Source organism: Muscardinus avellanarius (assembly GCF_963383645.1).
Source record: "Muscardinus avellanarius genome assembly, chromosome: 3".
Classification (NCBI taxonomy): Eukaryota; Metazoa; Chordata; class Mammalia; order Rodentia; family Gliridae; genus Muscardinus; species Muscardinus avellanarius.
In genome coordinates, this window is record NC_137788.1 from 82470715 (window position 1) to 82493873 (window position 23159).

Below are 23159 nucleotides of genomic sequence, written 5' to 3' on the forward strand. Positions count from 1 at the left end.
AGCATGGGAGGGAGGGATGGGGAGAGAATGGGGTGGGGATCAGGTGGGGGCTGACTGGGCAATGTGTGCATGTATGTCTACAAAAGTTTGTATCCCACTATGATGTATGAATACAGTGCACCAATTAAAAAAAAATCTGCATTGTAATAGGCAGTATAAGTAATCTAGAGATAAAGTACACAGGATAATACACATTGGTTATAATGCAAATATGATACCATTTTATATAAGGGATTTGGGCATCTGCAAATTTTGGTATCTGTAAGGATCCTGCAGCCAATCCCATCGAAGGAAGGGGAGGGAATGGGATGGGGGCTGGATGAGGGCTAATCGTTTTCTTGCTTTTATAAGAACACTGTTTTTGAAATAGTGGAGATTGGGTGTCAGCAGGTCTGATATGTGCTGTTTCCCTTGGTCGCCATCTTCCTGGAAGTCCCTATATGCTTTTTAAAAAGAATAAAAACCAAACAACCAGTGCTAGTTCAAAATAGCTGATGACTAACAGGAGATAAGTTCAAAGTGAGAAAACCTTTAGGTCAGAATTAAGAGCATTTATAACATGAAAGTACCTTTAAATTGTTTCTCTTGATTTATGTATGTGTACAGCAGGGGATTGAACATAGGGGTACAGTAACTCTGAGTTACACCTTCAGACCTTTTTAAAAATATTATTTTGAGACAGAGTCTCACTAAGTTGCCAAGATTGGCCTTGAACTTGTGATCCTCCTGTGTCAGCCTCCCAAGTACTGCGATTACAGGTTTGTACTACTATACCTGACTCTCTTTGATTCTTGAAATAAAAGATAAAATAGAAATCAAAATGGCCATACTTCCAAAAGTGATCTATAGAGTCAATGCAATACCCATTAAATTACCAAGGCCATTCCTTACAGACATAGAAAATCAGTCCTTAAATTCATTCGGAACAACAACAAAAAAAACCAGAATAGCCAAAGTAGTTTTCAGTAACAAAACTCATACAAGAAGAATCACAAATCCCAATTTCAAACTATTCTACAAAGCCATAGTTATAAAAACAGCATGGTACTAGCACAAAAACAGATACATAGACCAATGGAGCAGAAGACTCAAAACCAAAAATGTACATTTATAGCCAATTAATTTTTGACAAAGGGGCCAAGAACATACAATGGAAAAAAGATAGCCTGTTTAACAAATGGTGTTGGCAAAACTGGTTAACCATATACAGAAAATAAAAATAAACCCCACTTTCTCACCCTGCACAAGAGTCAATTCAAGATGGATCAAAGACCTGGAAATCAGACCAGAGACCTTGAGGCTCCTTGAAGAGGGCATAGGTCCAACACTACAACATATAGGCACAGGTAAAAACTTTCTCAACAAGACCCCAAAGGCACAAGAAACTAAAAGACGAATCAATACGTGGGATTGCATTAAACTGAAGAGCTACTGTATAGCAAAGCAAACTATCAAAAACCTCAATATAGAGCCAAGAGAATGGGAGTAGATTTTCTAATCCTCCGAAAGAGTACTAATATCTAGAACATCCAGCGAACTCAAGAAACACATCACTAAGAAAACAATAACTCAATCAAAAAATGGGCAAGTGAACTGAATAGATACTTCACAAAAGAAGAAATTCAAATGGCCAATAAATACATGAAAAAATGTTCAACATCATTAGCAATCAGAGAGATGCAAATCAAAACTACCCTGAGATTTCACCTAACTCCAATGAGAATAGCAATCATTCAGAATACAAACAACAACAAATGCTGGTGAGAATGTGAAGAAATGGGAACTCTAATACATTGTTGGTGGGATTGCAAATTAGTGCAACCACTTGGGAAAACATTATGGAGGATCCTCAGAAGAATGGGAACGAACAATGATCCAGCAATACCACTTCTGGGTATTTACCTAAAAGAATGAAAACCAAACTACCAAACTAATACATGCGTATCTATGTTCATGGCTGCACAATTCACAATTGCCAAACTATGGAACCAGCCAAAATGTCCATCAACAGATGAATGGATTACAAAACTATGGGATATGTACACAATGGAATTTTACCTCAGCCATAAAAAAGAACACAATTACGGGTACAGGGAAATTGATGGAAATGGAGAACATTATGCTAAGTGAGATTAGTCAGCCAGAAAAAGTAAGAAATTAGATGTTCTCTCTAATACGTGGAAGCTAGGGAGAAAATGGGTCATAGGAGGAACTCTAGACGAAGAAGGTGATGCTATAAATGAGCAAATAAGGTGACCTAGCTGAGGGGATGGGACAAGGGACATCATTCTCTAATGTTCATGATATACATTATCAAAGCCAATCAATAAGCTAAACATGAGAAAGAGGGAGGGGGAGGGAATGGAGTGGGAACTGGGTAAGGGCCAAATGGGTGAGATGTCCACGTATGACTCCACCATCTTGTATCCCATTAAGATGTATGACTACAATGCACCAATAAAAAATTAAAAAAATAAAAAGCATATAAAATATGTTGATATACCTGCCAGTGTTCTTCTAAATCCTTGACTTGCTGTCTAAGTTCTTTTAAACCCATCATGGCCTCTGCTTCTCTCAGCTTCACAGCGATGAGTTCCTCCTGAAGCCTTGCAATGTTATTCTCATCAGGAAAGGAGTTGTTCCTCTAAAGGGAGCAAAAATTTAACTTGGGGTTTTTAATTTTAAGAAATAATATTTAATACATATTAAGCTATTTTGTACCATATTTAATTGTACATAGTTTTATATGTTTTGTTGAAATATAATTCACAAACCACAAAACTCACCTTTTTGTTGTTGTTGCAGCACTGGGGATTGAACCTACCTCTGACCAACTCCCTCAGCCCTAGTTTTTATTTTATTTTATTTTATTTTATTTTATTTTATTTTATTTTTGGTAGTACTGGGATTCCTGGAAGCCCTTCTACCTCCGGGCTACATTCCCAGACCTATTTTTTATTTTTGGAAACAAGGTCTCTTAAGCCAGCGCGGCTGGCTTCAAACCTGCGCGATCCTCCTGTCTCCGCCTCCCAAGCGCGCGGATTACAAGTGTGCGCCACCACACCCGGCTATTCTTTATTTTGAAACGTGGTCTCACTAAGGTTTAGAGGGCCTCCCTAAGTAGTTGAAGCTGTCTGCAAACCTGCAATCCTCCTGTCTCAGCCTCCCAAGTACTAGAATTACAAGCAGGCAGTACCATGCCCCACTAAAAACTCACCCTTATAAAGTGGATTTTAGAGTATTCACAGGGCTATTTAGCCAACACGATGATCTAATATCAGAATATTTTTTTCAACGGTCTTTTTTGTCTTTTTGGAATCAGGGATCAAATCCAGAGTGCTGCACCTACAAAGCAGGTGCTTTGCCACTGAGCTACATCCTAGGCCCCTAATGTCAGAATATTTTTATCACTCAAAAAAGAAATCCTACATCCATAAGCAGTCATTATTCATTCATTCTCTATTCCCCAAGTTCCTAGAATCCACTTTCTGTGTCTATTTGTATGGATTTGCCTTTTCTGGACATTCCATATAAATGAAACCACACAGTGTAGCATTTTGTGGCTAACTTATTTCACTTAGAACAATGTTTTCAAGGTTTATTATTGCCAAATAATATTCTATTGTATGGATATCACATTTTATTTATCCACTCATCAGGTAATAAAAATCTGGGTGGTTTGTACTTTTTGGCTATTTTGGCTATGAACATTTAGGTAAAAGTGTTTGTGTGAATTTGTTTTCAATTCTCTTAAGGGTAGAACTGTTGGCTCAGATGATAATTATTTTATATTTAATTTAAGAAATTGGCAAACTTTTTCAAAGCAGCAGCAGCAGCAGCAGTCTTTTACATTCCCTCTAGTAATATATGTAATTGTATTTTTGTTTTGTTTTGTTTTGGGTACTGGGGGTTGAACTCAAGGGGAATTCTACCTCCAAGTTACACCCAAGTCTGTTTCTTATTTTGAAACAGGGTCTCACTAAATTTCTGAGGCTCGCTGCAAATCTTTGATCTTTCTGCCTAAGATTTCCATGTACCAGGATTACAAGCATGCACCATGATGCACAGCTTGTGTTTGATTTTGAGAATGCAGAAAGCGTAACTCTGCTTTGTTAATAAAGCATTAATCAGAATTATAGAGCAAAAGGATTAAAAATGCTTTTCAACATGACAAACTTATTAACCACTGATTAGGACTCTGTATAAAGTATGATGTCATTTATAGTAACAAATAGGCCAAAATCTGTTTTTGTTGTATTTTCTTGGAGTGTCAAATCTCTGTGTATTTGTTACTTTATGTCAATAGTCAAGAAATTATTAACAAAGTAATCCAAATATACTAGATGGATATAAGACTTAGATCAATCTCTTACCACACTAAAAGGCCCACCTTTTAGTATAAGGTGCTCATGAGAGTTACTAGAGATCTATAACTAGGCCTTAAGGAAAGCTCCGTAGGTAAACTAATATACTATTGATACTTGAAGGCCTGATTCTATAAAATTTTCTATTTCTAAAATATTTTATGGTGAACATAAATTTTTTAGCCTACAGGAATTAAGAAATTAAGTAATCCTCACAAATTACACACCTTCTTATGATAGATTTCAAACATTTTATGAAATGAAAATCAAAAATCTTTACATATGCATAAAAAAGAATGCTCTAAGCAAAGAATTAACCGTAATTCAACCTTCCAACTTCCTTCCTATTTTAAAATATATCAACAACCACTTAAATCCTTTCTTTTCTTTCTTTCTTTTTTTCCTTTTTTTTCTTTTTTGGTGGTACTGGGATTCCTGGAAGTCCTTCTACCTCCGGGCTACACTCCCAGACCTATTTTTATATTTTTATTTGGAAACAGGGTCTCCTAAACAAGCAAGGCTGGCTTCGAACCTGCGCGATCCTCCTGTCTCCGCCTCCCAAGTGTGCGCCACCATGCCCGGCTTTTTTTTTTTTTCCTTTTTTGACATGGGGTTTCAGTGTTAAACAAGCTGGCCTTGAACTCCAAGACTCAAATAATTCTATTTCAGCCTTCCAAGTAGATGGGACTTCACAGACTTGGAACTGCCCACCCCCAGAAAGAAATCCACTTTTGAACTGGACCCAAATACATTTCTTTCCATCAAATATTCAAAGTCTTTCCAAGTGTAAGACTTAGATTCTTATCTAAATTATAAAGCCCAGAATACTACTAAGGTAGAAAACAAAGATTCTGTTAGCTATTTCTTTCAGCATTCTTGCTTTTTCCCTAAAAATCAAGTAAGTTTTCCAGATAATATACAAGCAGTAGAGAAATCATTCCACAACTGATTCCAATTATGCATGTTCTACTTCAATAAGAAATAGTTAAGCCAGGAGTTGTGACACATGCCTGTAATCCCAGTACTTGGGAAGCTGAGACAGGAGGATCATAGAACTGAAACCAGCCTCGTCAACCTAGTGAAACCCTGTTTCAAAAGATTTTTTTGCAGTACAGGAGATTGAACCCAAGGGCATTCTACCTCTGAGCACACCCCAGCCCTATTTTTTTTTTTTTTTTTTTTTGCAGTACTGGGGATGGAACCCCAGAATGCCACTCAGATGGCATTCTACCTCTGAGCTATACCCTCAGCCTCGATTTCTATCCTTTATTTTGGAACAGGGTCTCACTAAGTTGTAGAGCACTTCACTAAATAGCTGAGGCTGGCCAAGAACCGCGCTCCTCCTGTCTCTGCCTCCCAAATGCTGGGCTTACAAGTGTGCCACCATGCCCAGCCCCTATTTTTTATTCTTAATTTTGAAACGGTCTCACTAAGTTGTGGAGGGCCTCACACTAAGTAGCTGAGGCTGGCCGCACACCTATAATTTTCCTGTCTCAGCCTCCCAAGTACTGGGATTACAAGTATGTGCCACCATATCAGGCTCCTGTTTCAAATTTTAAAAAGATAAAATAGGGCTGGGGATTAGAGGTAGAATGTCCCTAGGTTCAATTCCCAGTACCACCACCACCAATAAAAAAAAAAGAAGTTAAGAACAGAGCCTGTTATATCCATTATCTATAATCCATCTTAATTCAATAACTAGACAGTATATTTGTGGTTTAAAAAGGGGGGTACAAGCCAGGCGTGGTGGCACACGCTTGTAATCCCCACGCTTGGGAGGCTGAGACAGAAGGATCACACGGGTTCGTGCAACTTAGTGAGACCTTAGAGGCTTCCAGCAACTTAGTGAGACCCTGTTTCCAAATAAAATATTAAAAAGGTCTGGGAGTATAGCCTGGAGGTAGAAAGCCTCTGGTTTCCACCCCCAGTACCACCAAAAAATAAAAATAAAAAATAATAAAAAAATAAAAAGGGGGGTACAAATACAACATATAGTCCAGGCCATCAGGGACTTTATAGATGAAATGTCAAAGATTCAAAGTTTGTGATCTGGAATCAAGATGTTCAAACTTGGGGGTTATAAGAAGTCTAAAAGTTTTTCTATTTTCAATATTCATCTATTAGTACTTGACATTTTTAAGTCCTACAGAAGGAGTTAATGTCAATAAATACATACAACTGAGGCAAAGAGGAATTTCCTATATATCCTTGACTTGTTCTAGTTTGGACAATTCTAAATAATATAATCAGATAAAATTTTTCCTGGGATGTCTATGTACTAGTCTATTTTATATAGTTCACATAAAGATATTATAACGTTTGAGTTAATTCCTGTTTCATAAGTTTCTCTTCTTCAACATTAAAATATTCTTCCTAAGCCAGTCATTGTGGCATACACTTGTAATCCCAGTATTTGGAAGCTGAGATAGGTAGATTGCAGGTTTATGGCTAGCCTCAGCAACTTAGTGAAGTCATCTGCATCTTAGTGAGACCCTGTTTCAAAATAAAAGAATAAAATAGGTACCACACAAAATAATAAAAATAGTAGTAATAATAAATATTCTTCCTATAAATATTATCCTGGTTGTTTTCCTCTAAAGTCACTCTAATTTCTATTTTTATCCTTACATGTAGGGACTGTATTAGTATACAAGCATAGGATAATTGACAATATTAAAAATAATTTTTATTTGTTCTCTTAGTAACTAATAATAAGGTTTCTAATGTATAAAATACCATGTCCAATTTAATTGCACAGTAACAGCTTAATAAATATCTGCCACATCTTTATTCTAATTTAGGAGTAGACAGAATTTCTATAGCTTCTTACCTTTTCTATATCCAGGACTTTATCCTGCATCTCCTTTAGTGCACACTGAGATTCAGCTTCACTCAGTCGAGCTTGGACCAATTCCTTCTCTAGCTGTAGCACAAAATCTTCGTTGTAGTTGGAACTGCATTTATGCTAAAGGTTATAAACATATACTGAAATTTTATGGATGCATGAACATATATACATGCAATAAAAACAATGCAAATACATAGTTCGCACACTGAGGACAAATAAAGAATAAAAGCTCCATTTATTCAATATTCCCAGCATATTTCCTTCAATTAACTTCCCAATGAATAAAAAAGCCCAATTCTGGTATCTTTATAGATGATCACATTTAGTTTTGGCAACTAGTTTTTATTTTCATCAAATCGAATTCTCTAAAGATAAATGTCATTTATGTGTTTGTGTGTGTGTGTGTGTGTGTGTGTGTGTGTGTGTGTGTGTGTATCTAGATAATAAAAATTTGTTTTGATTCTAATTACCTGACTTGTAAAATATGGTAACCATTAGACACATGTGACTACCAAGCACTTGAAATCTGGCTAATCCAAAATGAGACAGACTGCAAGTATAAAATACAAACTGAATTTCAAAAACTTAATATGAAGTAAGGGCAATGGATGTAGCTTCATAATAGATTGCCTCCTCAGCATGCATCCTTATACATGGATGTGGGTTCAATTCTCAGAACAATAATACTTTTTAAAAAAGAAAAAGATAAAATAACTGAGTTTATATTGGTTGTATGTTAAAATAACATTTTAAATACATTGAGTAAACAAAAATTAGTTATATTTTTTAATCCCTTTGGGGTTTGTTTTCTTTTTCTTGCAGTACTAGGGATAGAACCCAAGGCCATTCTACCTCTTAACTACACCCCCAGCCCTATTTTATTCTTTATTTTGAAAAAGAGTCTCAGTAAGTTGTGGAGTGCTTCACTACGTAGCTAAGGCTGGCCATGAACCTGCAATCCTCCTGTCTCGGCCTCCCAAGTACTGGGTTATAAGCATGTGCCACCACGCCCGGCTTTTTTACTCCTTTTAATATGGCTACTAGAAAACTGTGAACTGTGTATGTATATAATGTGACTCACATTATACTGCCATTCATTGGTCAGCACTGTTAAAGACTTTAGAAGATAAGTCCACATTTGAAAACTCTATTTTAGCCAGGCATGGCTGTAATCCCAGTACTTGAAAAGCTGAGACATGAGGATCACAGGTTCAGCGCCAGCCTCAGCAATTTGGAAAGATACTCAGCAACTTGGGAGATCCTAGTTCAAAGGATTTTTTAAAAGGTGGGGTGGGAGGCCAGCATGGTGGGGCACACTTGTAATCCCCACGCTTGGAAGGCAGAGACAGGAGGATCGCGCAGGTTGGAGCCAGCCGTGCTGGCTCGAGACCCTGTTTCCAAATTAAAATATAAAAATAGGTCTGGGAGTGTAGCCCGGAGGTAGAAGGGTTTCCAGGAACCCCAGTACCACCAAAAAAAAAAAAAAAAAAAAAAAAAAAGGTTGGGTAAGACAATGGATGAAGCTCAGAGATGGAGTACCCCTGAATTCAACCTCCAGTACCAAAATAAAACAGAATAAAATAAAATGGGCTAAGAGTGTAGTTCAAAGGAGAATGTTCCTGGGTTCAATTCCTGTACAGAAGAAGAATGGGAAGAAGAAGGAGAAGAAAAAGGAGAAGAAAAAATCTAATGGAACTAAAAATAGGGCACCCACTATAAGGTAAGCCATCTTGAGTCCAGAAGAACAAAACTGTATGTGCCTTAGAAACGTGATTTTATTACAAGATATACATGGAAATGATTACTGGAAGCAGAGAAAAAAATAGATGCTGCAAAAAGAAATTAATCACAGAAGCATAAACCCTTTTTATTTTCTTTCCTACTCTATAATATGAATACCAATGTGACCACTTAAAGGAATCCTTTAAACTGGTTCTCAAATAAAAGCTTTGCTTAAAGCAAAAAAAATCTAATTCTTCATTATAAAAAACTTTCTAAAATAACTATCACTTCGCATTAAATTTAAAAGTTGCAACTCATAATTTCAAAACAGAAAAATTTCCTATTGAATTGGCATGAGTAAAAAATCGTTTTGTTTGTTTGTTTTGTGGCACAAGGGATTGAATCGTTTTGTTGTTGTTTTTGTGGCACTGGGAATTGAATCCAGAGGCAGTCTATCTCTGAGCTATACTCTCAGCCCAATTTTATTTCTTATTTGGAAACAGGGTCTCACCAAGTTACAGAGGGCCTCGCTAGGCCTCACTAAGTTGCTAAAGCTGGCCATGAACCTGCCAATCATCCCATCTCAGCCTTCCAAGTACTGGTAAGAATCATTATTTTTTTTAATTCTTCAATACATTAGGAACAAAATGAATATAAAATTAATCTAAAACTATGTAAAATTATCAACAGCCAGGCACAGTTGCTTGTGCCTACTTGGGAGGCTAAGGCAGGATGGCTGCCTGATCTCATCAAAGACTAGCTGAGCAACACAGTGAGACCTGTCTAAAAAGGATTAAATGCTTAATTAAACCACTTGGGCCAGGTGTGGTGGCGCACGCTTGTAATCCCAGCATTCGGGAGGCTGAGACTGGAGGATTACAGTCCGTGGACAGCCTCAGCTACTTAGTGTGGCCCTGTGCAACTCAGTGAGACCCTTTTTCAAAATAAAGAATAAAAAAAATAGGGCTGGGGGTATCGCTCAGAGGTAGAATGCCCCTGGGTTCCATTCATCCCCAGTACCACTAAAAAAAAAAAAAGCCCTGCTCCAGTTACTCAAAAAGATGTCCAAATGAGGACTTTTTAATTCAATGAACTACACATTACTTCTAGTAATTGTGACACTCTTAAAAGATACTTCATTATAAAGAAGTGCATTTGCAACAGGTATAACACCTTAGTAAATACTTAACCTATCAAATAGGGGAAAACACTCTTTTGAAATAACCTCACCCAAATAATGCCACATTTTGTTTTATGGGATCACAGTTATTTATGGACAATACCAGAATTGTTCCTCCTTAATCAAAAGCCCTAAAAACTAGTTCAATGCTTTGAATGTTCCCCAAGAATATTTAACTCATGGTCCACACAAGAACGGAATTCTTAATCTGATGTAAACCAATTATTTCAAAAACTAAAATGATATTGGGGAAAATTTTTATCAGTAAAATTTGCAAACAGCTGAAATGTTTTGATATGATGACAAGTTATTCTGGATAATATACATCTTACACTTTTTATATACCAACACATTATTTTAGACTTCTGGATTTAAATCACTGTATATGGGTCATGTTACTTTTTTGCTACTAGCATATCTACAGAACAAAATTTTTAATTCTGAGGTCATAATGATGATGATAGATTAATATACCGTATACTAGACAGGGTTTAAGGAACAAAGTATTTCTGGTGACCTAATGAATAAAACCGTACTTTCTTTGTGTGTGTGTAGGGGGAACTAGGGATTGAACCTAGACGCATTCTACCTCTGAGCTACATGGCTGGCCATGTTTTATTTTTTATTTGGGCCTCACTAAGTTGCTGAGGCTGGTTTCAAAACTGCAATCGTCTTATCTTGGCCTCTCAAGTACTAGGTTAGAGACATGCACCAGCATGCCTGGCTGTTTTCATTTTCTGTAGCTTTCAATCCTAGCCTTCTCTGGACTTGCATCTATGATCAGTCATGTGCTTTACTACTCTCTAGCAATGATTTTTACCCTGAGTCAGAGACTCTTGGGAATCACACAAAACTCACTTTCTAAAACAAAATGTGCTGTGCCGGGCATGGTGGCGCACGCTTGTAATCCCTGCGCTTGGGAGGCCGACAGGAGGATCGCACAGGTTCAAAGCCAGACACGCTTGGCTTAAGAGACCCTGTTTCCAAGTAAAAAAGTATAAAAATAGGTACTGGGAGTGTAGCCCAGAAGTAGAAGGGTTTCCAGGAACACCAGTACCACACACACAAAAAAAGTTATATTCACAAATTTCTGTAAATAACTTCAATCCTACATGATGCTTCCATATACTCCATTTAAAAAAAAAAAAAAAAAAAAAACTACTCTAATCCCAGTACTTGGGAGGCTGAGATAGGAGGATTATACAGGTTCAAAGCCAGCCTCAGCTACTTAGTGAGGCAATCAGCAACTTTAGTGAGACCCTGTTTCTAAATATAATATAAAATAGGTCTGGGAGTGTGGGCCAGAGGTAGAAGGCACCCGAGTTCCATCCCCAGTACCACACACACACACACAAAACTGACTCTAGCTGGGTTTGGTGGCACAAACCCGTAATCCCAGTACTTGGGAGGCTAAGATAGGAGGACCACAGTTTGGAGGACAGCCTCAGCAATTTAGTGAGAATTTCAGGAATTTACCAAGACCCTATATTTTGTTTGTTTCGTTTTGTTTTTGTTTTGTGGTACTGGGGATGGAAACCAGGGGCATTCTACCTCCGAACTATTTCCCCAGCCCTAAGTTTTAGTCTTTATTTTGAAACAAGGTCTCACTGAGTTGAAGAGGGCCTCACTAAGTAGTAGCTGAGGCTGTCCACGAACCGCAATCCTCTTGTCTCCGCCTCCCAAATGCTGGGATTACAAGCATCTGCCACCATGCCTGGCTCCAAGACCCTGTTTTAAAATAAAAATACTGAGGATATAGCTCAGAGGCAGAATGTCTCTGGGTTCAACCTCCAGTACCATCTCCCCAAAAAATCTACTCTACAAAGTACTTCTTTTAATCTGTGGTTATTTTTATAATCAGTTACTCTATGTAACATACCACAATGGATCTCTAATACCAAATACTACCATTCTCAGCAGCTTTAATTTCTTACTCCTAATCATTTCTATATAAATGTTCTGTCAAATAAAATTTAATTCAAAAGTCATCATCCTCCTCAAACCATCCCTTTCCTTGATTCCTTGATTTCTCTTCTTGCCGCGGGCCTAAAATTCCTCAGGTACCGCTCAGGTGCCCGTCCTAGAACACTAAGATTTTTTTTCTTTTTCCTTTTATACCACTGCCCTAGTAAATGGTCTCAGCACTGCCACCAGAGTCCCCAGAAACATCACTTTCAATCGTATAACTCCTTAAATCACAAACATGTAATTATCCCCTACTGTTCAAAGGATAATTTTTAATTCCATAGTTTAAAATGTTAACTCCCTTTTGCACTTCCTATTTATTTCTCAAACCACTGTAATCTAGCTTAGTTCTCATCTCTTGATAAAACTTCTAATCATTAACCTATCAATACCCAAAACATTATAAAACCCTAATGGCACTTAGCAAAACTAGCTACACTTTGCTCCCTTACTGTCTTCAGCCTGAGAAAGTTTGATCCTATGCTTATTAATACAAACACATTGGTGAAACTTATACAAGAACTGGTATACTTTAATATAGTATTCAGAGGGAATTTAACTCCGTTAAGCCAATTTCATTTCATTATCAATTTTTCCACACAGCAACTAACCCTGTCCAATTGTATCCATATCCTCCCCCCCTTTCCTTGGTACTAGGGATTAAACCAAGGAGCATTCTACTTCCAAACAACATCCCCAGCCCTTCTTCTTTATATATATTTTTTTGTTGTTGTTGTTGTTGTTTGTTTGTTTGTTTAACAACATGGTCCTGTTAGGTTGCAGAGTCTCACTAAATTGCTGAGGCTGATCTCAAACCAGCAATTCTCCTGTCTCAAGCCTCCCAAATACTGGATTACAGGCATGTGCCACCACAACCAGCCCATAGATATTTTTATTATACAAAAAGTGTTTTTACCAAGAACAATTTTTTTAATTTTATTTTGCTTTTGGTAGTAATAGGGATTAAATCCAGGGGTATTCTACCTCTAAGTTACACCCAGATCAGGTTTTATTTTTTGTTTTGAAAGAGCGTCTCATTAGGTTGATGACCGTCCAGCTAAGTTACTGAGGCCGGTCTTGAACCTTCAATAATCCTGTCTCAGTCTCCTCAATACTGAGATTACAGACATGCACCACTATGCCCGGGCCAATTCTAAGGGGTAAATTTTCAAAGAAGTTTAAATTTATTAGCTAGAGATTTTGTTCTTGTTGTTGTTTGTTCCATTTCACATCTGACCCATCAGAACTTCTGAAACTGAATTGTTTTTTGGGCATTATTTCTAGTATTTTTCAATTTTCCCTGTTTAAACTTTTGCAAATCTAAATTTTGTCTAGAGTGTAAAACTTCTGTCATGTTCAGTTTATAAACTTTACATTATCAGTTTTAGTTCTTGTGTAAACTTAGCTCAATAATACTAATATTCAGCAGCTGGGCGTGGTGGTGCACACTTGTAATACCAGTAGTTGGGAGGTTGAGACTAAAGGATTGTAGGTTTAAGGACAGTTGATGCAGTGAGACTCTCATCAATCTAATAAGACCCTGTTTCAAAATAAAAATAAAAAATAAAGCTTGGAGGTATAGCTTGGAGGTAGAATTCTCCTAGGTTCAATCTCCAGTAACTATCATTCATTCTCATTCTCCCTCTCCTCTCCTCTCCTCTCCTCTCCTCTCCTCTCCTCTCCTCTCCTCTCCTCTCCTCTCCTCTCTCTCTCTCTCTCTCTCTCTCTCTCTCTCTCTCCTTAGTGGACATTGGAGGCTCACACCTGCAATTCCAGTATTTGGGAGACAGGAAGATCATAGGTTTGCAGCTAGCCTCAGCAACCTGGTAAGGAAGGCCCTTAGTAACTTCACAAGATACTGTTTCAGAATAAAAAGTAAAAAGGGCCAGGGATGTAGCTTGGAGATAGTATGCTGCCAGGTTCAACTCCTAGTACATATACATACATACATATATACACATATATGTACATGTTAGCACTTTATATCATTGGCTGAGCAGATACTGGTAAAATTATAATAACAGAATAATGTTAATACTAATTCTAGAATACGTTTATTAAGCACTCATTATGTGCCAGACATTGTTCCTGAGTGCCAATTCACTTAAGAATCAAATCAACAACTCTCTATTATAATTACCTCTATTATACACAAGTTAAACTGTAGCACAGAGAGGCTAAATAATCTGTCCAAGCACAAATAACTAAAGAATGACAGAATTCACATAAAAACTGCAATGTGAAGAGATGGTGCTGGAGACTATAAACTTCCTAAAACTGGCTACTAGTTTCAATTTTTTTCTTCACATGAAAAAACAGCTTGACCAGATGTTTTAGTGTTTATGACAGTTACACTGAGGGCTGTAGCTGACATACATTCAGTGCCTTCTATGTGCCAGACACCCTGTATTCTCATTTAATCTTCACTACAACTGCTACTTACTAATAAGAAAACAAATACTGTTCTTATAATTAAAAAATTCCTTAAAGAGTTCATTTCATACTCACATTAGTAACCTAAATGTTTATGCAATTCATTTTACCAAATGACAATTGCCACAATCAATATGGCTGACGGCAAGGGGCCATCTATGTATAACTGCTTGTGGTGGCATATGCCTATATCTCTGCTACTCGAGAGGTTGTGGCAGGAGGATCTAAGTTTAAGGCCTGCCTGGGCAATTAGTGAAACCCATCTCAAAACATTTTTTTTTAATGGATGGGGATATAGTTCAGTGGTAGAATGTATCTAGCATGCATGAGGGCCTGAGTTCAATCCCCAATATTGCCACCAAAAAAAATCTAAATAATGTATGACGTGCTTCTGTGATAACAAGCCACTCCATTCCAGTGAAGCTGACTTTTTTTAGTAAGCAGAATTTGCTTTTCAATTTTATATACTTTTCTAGTATTACAAAAGTTAATAAGGTAAATATAAGCTAGAAAAGTCCTTAGTAATCTTTTTTGCTTATGTTTTGAGAAACATTGTTTCTTTTGTAACTCAAGGTTTAAAGGATATATAAATAAATAATAAAGCAAACATTATATGGGGAAGATTCCTGTATAGGCTGAGTAACCCTTACCTGAAATGCTTGGGATGCAAGTGTTTCAGATTTCAAAGTTTTTGAAATTTACGAATTTTAACAGACATTAACTGATTGAGCATCCACAAATAAAAAAATCCAAAATCCAAAACTTTTGGGGTATCATGAAAACACTTGAAAAGTCAGATTTTGGAACATTTTGGATTCCATATTTTTGGATTGATGCTCAACCTGTATTAGCAAGTGAAAAAAATTCAAATCTGAAAGGAAACTATCTATGCAAATTACCAAATATTTCCTGAATATATTTATATATTATGTTCATACTTCAAATATTACATTTATGTATCCTTTACAGGAACTCACATTTCATAAAACTTTTTATGATTTTCTTTTATAAAACTTATTACAACTCTAATAAAAAAAACTGTGCAGTTTATTTTTAAAATGTGTTTATCTCCCTACAGACTATACAAACAAGGCCAAGGGCAGTTTCACTTGACTGTATAAGCAAAACCAAATAATGATTTCAAAACAGGTGAGCAAACAATATTTGCTGAATTAATTGGCTACCTAGATTCTGATTTACAACAAAAACACTATCTTATGAAATTTATATTAATTATGAGGTATGGGAGTTAAATACTGCAAAAATAACCTATAAGAGAGTGAAAACATTTTTATTCAGATGTCTACCTAGAAATTTTGACTCACTTTTCCAAAAAATTAATGATGTGATATCTTTATTTGTTCTAAAACCAAAATTTATAACATGGTAGAAATGTACTGTCAAAAGTAAAAGCATTTGGGAATAAAATATCAACATACAAAGTACTCCAGAATAAGTTTCTATAGCACAAAATCACAACAGAAAAATAATAAAGCTGTACTTTGTTGTTCCTTAGCATATGACCCCCAAAAAGATGTTCATAATCACCCCATCACATGCTATTAATAGCATTTAAAAATATTCAAGCAATATAAATATGCTATTATAAAGATTTGCTATACTGCATTTGTTGAAAACTGATTTTTTGTTTTGTTTTGTTTTGTTTTTTGCTGCACTGGGGATGGAACCCATGAACATTCTACCTCCAAATTACACCCCCAGCCCTATTTTTTATTCTTTATTTTGAAACAGGGTCTCACTGAATTGCAAAGGGCCTCACGAAGTAGCTGAGGCTGTCAGCACACTGTTATCCCCCTGTCTCAGCCTCCCAAATGCTGGGATTACAAGCATGCACCACCACACTCAGCTCTCTGGTCGTTTTTTGTTGTTGTTGTTTTTTGGTTTTTTTTTTTTTTTTTTTTTTTTTTTTTTGGTGGTACTGGGGGTGGAACCCAGAGGCTTTCTACCTCCGGGCTATACTCCCAGACCTTTTTTATACTTTATTTGGAAACAGGGTCTCACTAAGTTGCGGAGAGCCTCATTAAGTAGCTGAGGCTGGCTTCAAAACCGTGTGATCCTCCTGTCTCAGCCTCCCAAGCGCAGGGATTACAAGCGTGCACCACCACGCCTGGCTTCTCTGGTCATTTTTTTTTTGGGGGGGTGGTACTGGGGGTGGAACCCAGAGGCTTTCTACCTCCGGGCTATACTCCCAGACCTTTTTTATATTTTATTTGGAAACAGGGTCTCACTAAGTTGCTGGAAGCCTCACTGAGTAGCTGAGACTGGCTTCGAACCCGTGTGATCCTCCTGTCTCAGCCTCCCAAGTGCGGGGATTACAAGCGTGCGCCACCACGCCCAGCCCTTCTCTGGTCATTTTTAACCGTAAGATTTTTTGTTACTGTTAATGATGAAGAAATTGTTAAGAAAACAATTTATCCCATTAAAGTGATCCTTCACTTATTATTAAAGCTTAAAAGAAAATAAGATATAGATAAGTGTAAAACATTTAATCTTGAGACTAAAGTCAAAATTACTTTTGGAAGAAAAACTCTGTCTGGATTTATAGGCATATTAATCAAAAGCTTAAAAGTTTACCAAACAAACAGCTGAGGGTATAGCTTAGTAGTAAGTACTTAGCAGAAATGAGCTCAACTACCAGCACCAAACATTAAACATGAAATTATATGTGATCCAACAACTCCACTTTTAGGAATACATGCAAAAGAACTAAAATCAGGCACTGAAACACAGTTATACACCAATGTTCATGACAGCTTTACTCACGATAGCCAAAAAGTGGAAACACCCCACACAATCAGTAAACAATGAATAGTTGAACAAAATGTATTATATACGTATGATGGAACATTCAGACAAAAAAAATTTTTTAAAGGCTGGGGAGGTAGCTCTGTGGTAGAATGCCCTGGGGGTTCAATCCCCAAGACTCCCCCCACCCCCACACACACCCAAAAATCACAGTTATATTGGAAGACTGTAATCCAAACATTTAGCAATAAGTGCTCACTTTCTTCCACTAGTGTGGTTACTATTCTGCAAAGCAACCATTATATTTGTCAAACTTCCAATGAATAAGATCTCCTATCTTTGGATATTACATACTTTCTACCTTCTAAATGTATGTGTATTGTATGTACAGATGTATGTATGTATGTTTATGACTTATCACTTTTCCACAAGATTGCTTCTCAAGTATTTGAAAATGACTATATATGTGTTACTCTTCTAAAATCTTCTTTAACTGTAGCCTAAAATATCCAAGGCTTCTAATGTCCTTCCCATATTGGTGATAATGTAGTCTGGAAATATTCACATTTATGGCTTTGGCATTCAACTAGATATAATATTTTAAGTTTTCTGTAAGCTACTTGGAATATTTAGGGTCATTATGCTTCTAGATAGCCTGCATTTGAGATTTGTAGGTAAGGGTACAACTGCTTTACATTACTGGCTAAATTCTGGTTTTCTATCAATTAAAATCTCTAAGTCTTTGTTATATAAGGCATTAGTAAGATATTCCTTTAAGTTTTGTTTGTTTTATTGTAGTACTTGGGACTGAACCCAGGAGCATTCTACCTCCAAAATATACTCCAAGTCCTATTTTATTTTTATTTTGAAACAGGGTATTGCTAAGCTGATGAGAGTCTAACTACTTGCTGAGGCTGTCCTTGAACCTTTGTTCCTCCTATCTCAGCCTCACAAATAGTAAGATTATAGGTAATAACCACCACACCCTGCTCTTCCTTTAAATTTTATTTTATTATTTATTTATTTATTATTATTTTTTGTGGTACTGAGGGTGGAACCCAGGGACTTTCTACCTCTGAGCTATACTCCCAGACGTATTTTATACTTTATTTGGAAACAGGGTCTCACTAAGTTGCTGAGAGCCTCACTCAGGAGCTGAGGCTGGCTTCAAACCTGTGTGATCCTCCTGTCTCAGCCTCCCAAGCGCGGGGATTCCTAAGGGAAAGGTGTTCACTTGTAATCCCAGTACCTGGGAGGCTGAGACAGGAGGATGGCAAGTTCACAGCCAGCCTCAACTACTTAGTGAGGTCATCTGCAACTTAGTGAGACCCTATTTTAAAAATAAAGAATAAAAACTGGGCGTGGTGACAGAGGTTTGTAATTCCAGTACTTTGGGAGGCTGAGATCCAGGTTCGTAGCGTGAGTGAGTGAGTGAGTGAGTGGGAATGAATGAATGAGAATGGTGACACATGCTTGTAATTCCAGCATTCAGAAGGCTGAGACAGGAGGATCCTGGTTCATGGCCAGTCTCCGCTACTTAGGGAGGCCCTTTGCAACTCAATGAGACCCCATTTCAAAAAGTAAAAAATAAAAAATAGGGCTGGGGGTGTAACTCGGAGGTAGAATGCCCCAGGGTTCCATCCCCAATGTGGCTAAAAATAAAGAATAAAAACCAGGGCTGGGGGTATAGCTCGGAGGTTTAGTGCCCCAAGGTTCAACCCCCATTTCCACAAAAAGGGGGGGGGCTATAAATCTGTTAAATAATCTTTTATCTTTTTGTTCTAAAGAGAGAATAAATTTTAGAATCTTGATTTATCATCCAGCATATTAGCTCCATCTCTTAAATATTTCATATATAAAAATGTTAAACCTACCTTTGTAATGAAGATTTAAATGAGAAATGTATTTTGTATAGGTTTAAAAGACAAAAACCTTTGGACATGAATAGTTTCTTGATGTAAAACCACTTAAGTTTACCTTTCACCTTAATTTCTCTACCATGATTAGAAATACATACATAAGAAAATCAACCAAACTTGTAAAACTACAGAGATCATGTTAGTTTGTTATGATTTACACAGCATAATAGCTTTTAGTGAGTTATCCTTCTAATTGTTCACAAGACTGAGGTTCTAGAAAAAAAAAGCACCATCAAGATCATGGGATACTCTTTTCAGAAAACTAACCATTATTACTTTTTCTGTAAGAAATGTATCTATCCACCTTATAGGCCATAGTATCTCTTATTTCCTGAAAAATTACTTATGACCATATTTCTGTAATTGTGTTCAGTCAGGTTGCCATGCAGGATGTGCAACATGAAACTGGAAACTTGTCCAAAGCTCTTACTATCTTTCACTTAGTGCAACATCACTGCTTTACGGATCTGTTTCAATGCTTATTTCCATTTAAGAGATCATCCTCTAAGTGAGGAAAATGTGGAAACCAATTCAAAACAGAGATGTTTCTCCTTTATAATTTAGCCCCACAATGTAGGTCTATTTTGTCCTTCAAATTGAGCACAAAGATTCTTTTTGTTACATTTAGCACTTGTAAAGTCTCAATACAGTCTCTTCATTTTTGTTTGCCCAGTTAATTTTTTCATTAGAAACCAACATTATATCCTTTTGATACACATCAACCTATAAGGTCTCAATAATTGAAAGTAACACAAAAACATAATTTATGACTAACATATTGAGATTGTAGTTTAGGCTAAATGCATGTAGAAAATCATTCTAAACAAATGACACTGTACTAATAACTCTTTTTTTTTTTTTAATTTCCTATATGAGCCGGATATGGTGGCGCACACTTGTAATCCCAACATTTGGGAGACTGAGACGGGAGGATCGCGGTTCGCAGACAGCCTCAGCTACGTAGTGAGGCCCTTCCCAGCTCAGTGAGACCCTGTTTCAAAAATAAAAAAGACTAAGTCAGGCATGGTGGCGCATGCTTGTAATCCCAGCATTTAGGAGGCTGAGACAGAAGGATCATGGTTTGCAGACAGCCTCAGCTACTTAGTGAGGTCCTTTGCAATTCACTGAGACCTTGTTTCAAAATAAAGAATAAAAACTAGGGCTAGGGGTGTAGTTCGGAGGTAGAATGTCCCTGGGTTCCATCCCTGGCACTGTAATAATAATGATGATGATAATAATAATAATAATAATAATAATAATAATATAAAAAATAAATAAACAAGACTAAAAAGTAGGGCTGGAGGTATAGCTGGGAGGTAGAATACCCCTAGGTTTTATCCCCAGTACCACACACACAAAAAAATGCAACACGATTCAACAATTCTATTTTTATACTTTGTTACTGATATTTCACATAAAAAATAAAATATTTGGGTTATAGTCCTTTTACTATTATAACTCTATTCCTTTCTCCTAGCCACCTTCAATAACATAAAAATACATTTATGCCTCTTTCAATGACCAATTCTTTTAGTTTTCTATCTTTTGTACCCAGATAATGATACTGTTTGTTAATCTTACTAAATAAAAGTAATATCCAACTTTGCAATCATTCTATTTGCCTTCCACACCTAAAACAGAATTCTAGGTTTAATACAACTTTTCCTACCTATTTCTATTATAATCTGGCTCCCACTTAATAACAGAAAACTGAAACAAGAAAAAAGTATCTTTTCAAAAATAGGGAGCTGGCTTTTCTTTACAGTCCTCATATTTCTGATTAAGATAACCTTAATATGAATTCAAAATTATGAAAAATTATGTCTAAGCTGCAGAAGATAACTAAGGCTAGCTATTTAATCAAAAGATATTTAGAGTCCTACGCCAATTAATGTAATGTTAAAGGATTATTTTTTTCCCTCTTGACAATTTCTCTCAAAACAAACGTAGGCATACCTACATAATTCAATGTCTTTTTTTTTTTTTTTTTTTTTTAAACAGGGTCTCTCAAGCCAGCACGGCTGGCTTCAAACTTGCGCGATCCTCCTGTCTCCGCCTCCCAAGCGCGGGGATCACAAGCGTGCGCCACCACGCCCGGCCATAATTCAGTGTTCTGATATGGGTAGTCCATGCTCTATTTTCACAATACAAATTGCCACATTCTTAGAGCTTTAAATAAAATGATTATATTCTGCATGTTGGGTAATATTTCATCTGCACAATGAACAAAAACTAGTTGAAGTCAGGACTACCCATTATGAAACAGATTTCTAAAAGCTAAAAGGCAGGTCTGGTACACATGGATTACTTTCTATGACTTAGAATCTAACTGAATGAATAAAATTATTACATATTTCTAACAAAATTACAGTCAAGGAAAAAAAGGTTAAACAAGGAGTCTTTAGGCTACAGTAAGACGCCTTAACATTATAAAACAAAGTGGAATGATTTGAGTTCAATTAAAGTAGAAAACAAAATTATTTAAAACAAGAGCACAGAAGTTGTGCTATTTTTTAAAAAAAAATGGTATAAAGGAAAAGGGATGAGAAAGGTGAGGTAAAGCACTAGCAGACTCCTTACCCATTGTTGGTGGTACTGGAGCTCCCTGATGGTATTTTCAGCTTGCTCCAGCTTAGCGCTGGCCTCATCACTCTGCTGTTTGATGGTGGCCAACTCCCGTTTTATGAGATAGTTTTCCTCAGCCTCCTGGGCTCTTGTCACTTGTCCCTTAGGACATAATTTTTTTGTGTGTATAAAGCAATTTAGGATAGATTCAAGAAAGACTACTGCCTTTGTGAGGTTTAGTTATTTACTTTGACATGTTAAAAAAAAATTACTTCAGAGCACAGAACAGCCTAAGGAATTATTAGCCAGCAGCTTGTTATTACTCCAGCAAATTTTGAGAAACTAAATGAAAAATTAATCTGACAATCTTAAGAACAATTCTGTCAATAAAAATTTGATTCATGCAACATTACTGAGTTGTACATGCAGAACTAAAATTTTTGATGAATAATGGTTAATTTCATAGAATCCACTGATTGTCATTTTGAAATAGTTTTTAAAATGTTAGCTTAAAAACGTGCAAAAGGTACCTATTTGAATGAGCTAACATAATAGATATTAAAAATTAAGTTTATACCCATATTCCACCCAAAAAATTATTTCTAGGAAAATGCATGTAAAATGGCATGCATTAAAATGTGAATTTTTAGGTTTAGGACTTTCCTTGAAGTTAGAGAAAATGCTCTGAAAAAGCAAAACAAAACAAAAAACTATACCTGTATCAATCTATCTGCCAAGGAAGCACTTTCCTACAAAAGGAAAAATTCAGATAGAAATATAAGAGAAAGGAAATAAAAGTGGTAAAATTAGAAATAAGAAGAAACAAATGTACCCAAATTCCACCTACTTTTCATTGATATTTAAAAGGGCCATTTAAAATTTAAAACAATGTACATTATTATAAAAAGTATTTTTATTCTTAAATCTTAAGAAAAGTATGTCTCACACAAGGACAGACTACAGAAAATCGTGAGTGTATAAGAAGAGACCAAACACAAATTCTGAATTCATTACTTGGAGCAAGCAAGTATCTTCTCTTGAAAGCACACTTTTTACATCACTAATTTTAGATTTAACCATATCATCAAAACACATATATGAAAGGGAGAAGGAATTTGAGTAAGCAATTTCATTTATAAAGTGCAACATCGATTTGTGAAACAGCAACATCCAAAGAAACAAAGCAAGGAAAATATCACAAGTGGAATCAATGAGCTCAAATTAACAAACACCAGTGACAGAATGAGTACATGTTGGTTACAAAATTCAACTGATAACGAAGTATTTATAGAAGTCTAAGTGCTAAGTGACATACCTACATCACCTAAGCCAGTAAAACAGGTACCTAATTTTCTAGAAGCAAAATCCAAACAATACTTTCCTAGGGCATTTTTATC

At 36.4% G+C, this 23159-nt stretch overlaps 1 protein-coding gene across 1 annotated transcript in view; it reads right to left on the reverse strand.

The window, feature by feature from the left end:
• EVI5 (ecotropic viral integration site 5) overlaps positions 1-23159 on the reverse strand; it is a gene marked incomplete at both ends in the record, with an annotated part of 177174 nt that overhangs the window by 81576 nt on the left and 72439 nt on the right. The window contains 4 exons of the mRNA XM_080691470.1: positions 2504-2644; positions 7195-7329; positions 21778-21924; positions 22479-22511. Coding sequence (XP_080547596.1) covers positions 2504-2644; positions 7195-7329; positions 21778-21924; positions 22479-22511 — 456 coding nt within the window. The remainder of the gene's footprint in view (positions 1-2503; positions 2645-7194; positions 7330-21777; positions 21925-22478; positions 22512-23159) is intronic.